General features: G+C 48.7%; 1 protein-coding gene across 2 annotated transcripts in view; it reads right to left on the bottom strand.

Moving 5' to 3' along the window:
• The window catches only part of Echdc2 (enoyl CoA hydratase domain containing 2), a 16,473-nt gene extending 15,909 nt beyond the window's left edge, over nt 1-564 (bottom strand). Inside the window, exon 1 of one of the 2 annotated variants that reach the window (XM_005398567.2) lies at nt 108-564. In XM_005398567.2, the coding sequence (XP_005398624.1) occupies nt 108-264 (157 nt within the window). In that variant the 5' untranslated portion in view covers nt 265-564. The remainder of the gene's footprint in view (nt 1-107) is intronic. The other variant, XM_013521720.1, reaches the window with a different exon arrangement.
• Nucleotides 565-3,314: the final 2,750 nt, after the last annotated feature.

Raw genomic sequence — 3,314 nt, 5'->3', positions numbered from 1 at the left:
GCCCTGCCGAAGCTCGGGCGCGGGGCCCGCCCGCCTCACCGCCGGCCCCGGTCTGTCGGGCCGTGCTGCTCCAGCCCTTCCCGGGCCGCCCTGGGACGGGCTTTTACCTTGGTCGGATCCCGCCAGGGCGCGCACTTGGATCTCGCAGCCCCCAGCGGTGCCGTCGGAGGCGCAGCCGCGGGCCCCCAGGTGCCCCCAGGGGCACGGGAGACGCAGGGCGCGCAGCATCGGGGCGCAGGCCGGGAAGGCGCGGAGCGGCCCCATCCTGGCCTCGGCTGGAAAGTTAGTTCCGGCGGCGGGCGAGGCCTGGAAAACTGCTCCACCTACGGGCGGAGAGGCCGGCGCAGCTGTCTGCGTCCCTTGGAGCCCCGCGGCCCAGCCGGGAAGTCCCGCCACTCCACGGGATTTGGGACTAGGCTTTCAACCTCTCCAAGAATTAATGTTTTAATCTGAAAAGCAGAGAGTGTAACCGTGACTGCCTTGTGGTGCGCGGTGGTGATGTGAGGATCGAACGGGGTGTGTGAACCTTGCTCACATATGCTCAGTAAATGTCTTTTCAATTAAAATATGGCATTTCAGGCTGGGCGTAGTGGCGCACACCTGTAATCCCAGAAAGGGAGGCTGAGGCAGGAGGTTCGCTGCGAGTTCGAGGCCAGCCTGGGCTACAAAGTGAGTTTAAGGCCAGCCTGAGCTGCATAGCGAAACTGTCTCAGACAAAAAAGGCTGGGCTTGGTGGCACAAGCCTGTAGTCCCAGCGTGCTGAGGCAGGAGGGGGTCATTGTGAGTTCGAGGCCAGCCTGGGCTACATTAGCTAGTTCAAGAACAGCCTGAACTACACAAGACGCTGTCTAAGAAAAAAAAGACAAAAAGTAAAATAAGGGCCGGGAATATAGCTCAGGGGAATCGCACCTGCCTGCCAAGCACAAGGTCCCGAATTCGATTCCTGGTACCAAATAACAAACAAATAAAAAAAGTAAAATAAAACACAGCATTTTGTTAGTCCCTCGGGCATTGCCTTCCTTCACTGACCCTTCTGTCTCACCTCCATACGTGTCTCAAACAGAACGGGAGGCGAGGCAGTGAGGTTAGCGCCTCACCTTCTGCTAAATGTAATGCTTATCCCAGTGTAATGCTCAATAAATTGCCCCACAAAAATATGTGTGAATGTGGATTGCTAGTTTCTGCTCCGCTCTGGGCGTCCACCCTGCCTTTGCAGAGGTCTTATTTGGTTCATTCCGCGTGGACAGTTCAAGAGTATCCATGGATGCGCTTGCTGATCCCCAGATTCTCACCTTTTTTGAAGACATCAAAGCACTAACGGCTCTGGCCCTCGACTTATGGCTAAACTGGTAAATTCTCCCTTTCAATTCACTAGTGTGTAGGGTCTCTTTGTTACTGATTAACACAACCTCTTTGACAAAAATAGGACCCCTGCAGCCAGGAGATTTGGGCTGCAAGTACAGGAAAGCCATCTGGACCAGCTTGAGTAAGACAGCTTGTTCCAAGGCACGATAACGTGGGGAGTGGGACTGGCTTAGTGTGGGAAGCTGTAACAAACACAGTGTGGGCAGCTTGCCATGGTGGTGGATGCCTTTAATCTCAGCCTCAAGTGGCAGTGAGCAGTGGGACAGAGATCAGGCTCTTCTCTTGCATGCTTTTCATCTGTGTCTTTGTCTTCTTTGCCTTTGTTTCTGTCTCTCCCCGCCTCAATTCCTGCACTGGAGATTGAACCCAAGTCCTTTACACTGAACTACATCCCCAGCAAGTTTTTACTTTGAGACAGGGTCTCACTACATCATTAAATTTCCCAGGATGGGCTGGAACTTTGGACCCTCCTGCCTCAGCGTCCCAAGAGTGCTGTGATCACAGGTGTTTAGTCTGTCTCTGATAAGGGCACTAATTCCATTCTTGAGGGCTCGGCTTTCATGAGTTAATCAGCTCCTGAAGCCCTCACCTAATAACATAACAGGCAGTAGGCTTCAGCATATGAGCTGGGTGGACTGGGAGCAGACATTTTGTCCATGGCAGAAACTAGATGCCTGGGAGCAGGGCCAACCTGGAGGGCTCTCTTCTGTGGGCTCCTTTGGTTCTGAAGCTTCTATGTGGCTGAGCTAACACAGTTGGGCCAACCCTGCTCACCCCCTGCATGGCTTTTTAGTTTAAGTATTTATTACCATGAAGTGACACAGTTGGGTCTATGTTCACATTGGAGGGGAGATTCTCACAGGCCTCCATTGCCTGGCACCCTAGTCTCTCCTGAGCTCTGATGAAGGGGCTGCACACGGTCAAATCTGGTCCCCCGGCCCTGCAAGGAGTGTTCTCTTGGGGAAGAGACAGAAGGAGCCAAGGCTCAGCCTGCCCGCATTGGTGTGGAGCCAGTTGAGGAAGGAAAAAGGTTTTTTTGGAAGGTGATGAGTTTGATGCTTAACTTCTCAGAGGAAATGGCTTGTGAGAATTCATATGTATCTAGGAATCTGTCTATTTCTGCTGAATTTGCCATCTTATTAGAGTAAAGGTTCTTGAAGGAGGTGTTGATGATCTTCTGGAGTTCTGAAGGATCCATTGTGATTTCACCCTTTTCATTCCTAATTGCATGAATTTGAGTCTTTTGGTTGGCTAAGCGTTTGTCAATTTTATTTAATCTTTCAAAGAACCAACTCTTTGATTCTTTTTTTTTTTTTTTTTGGTACTGTTTTCTTAGTCTCCATGGCCTTAAGTTCTGCTCTGATCTTTATAATTTCCTCCCTCATATAACCTCTCAGTTTGACATGTTCTTTTTCTAAGTTTGAGGTTCAATATTAGGTTGTTTCGTTGAACTCATTCTGTTTTCCCAATGTGAGAGTTCACTGCTATTAATTTCCCTTGTAGGACTGCTTTCATTGTGTCCCATAAGTTCCAGTATGTTGTACTGGCATTATCATTTAATTGTAAATACTGTTTAATTTCTAATTTAATTTCATCTGTAACCCATTGGTTGTTCAGTAGGGTGTTATTTAATTTCTGTATGTTTAGGGAATTTTTGTGATTTCTTTGGCCATTGATTTCCAATTTCATTGCACTATGGTCAGATAATATGCATGGGATAATTTCAGTGTTCTATGAGCTAGTATGTGGTCCATTTTGAAGACTTTCCCATTCCCTGCTGAGAAAAATGTGTATTCTGCTACTGTGGGTGGAACACTCTGACAACATCTACTGTGTTGGGTTGGGGCTTATTTTGCAAGGGGAACAGTATAATACAGGACACATACTTCATATGATTATTTATAATAGTCACCCAAAGAACAGTATACAAAAGAGTGCAGGAAATCTGT

Source organism: Chinchilla lanigera, unplaced genomic scaffold (assembly GCF_000276665.1).
Source record: "Chinchilla lanigera isolate Chin_1 unplaced genomic scaffold, ChiLan1.0 scaffold00063, whole genome shotgun sequence".
NCBI classification, from domain to species: Eukaryota; Metazoa; Chordata; class Mammalia; order Rodentia; family Chinchillidae; genus Chinchilla; species Chinchilla lanigera.
This window is presented reverse-complemented; position numbering and strand designations above follow the sequence as displayed.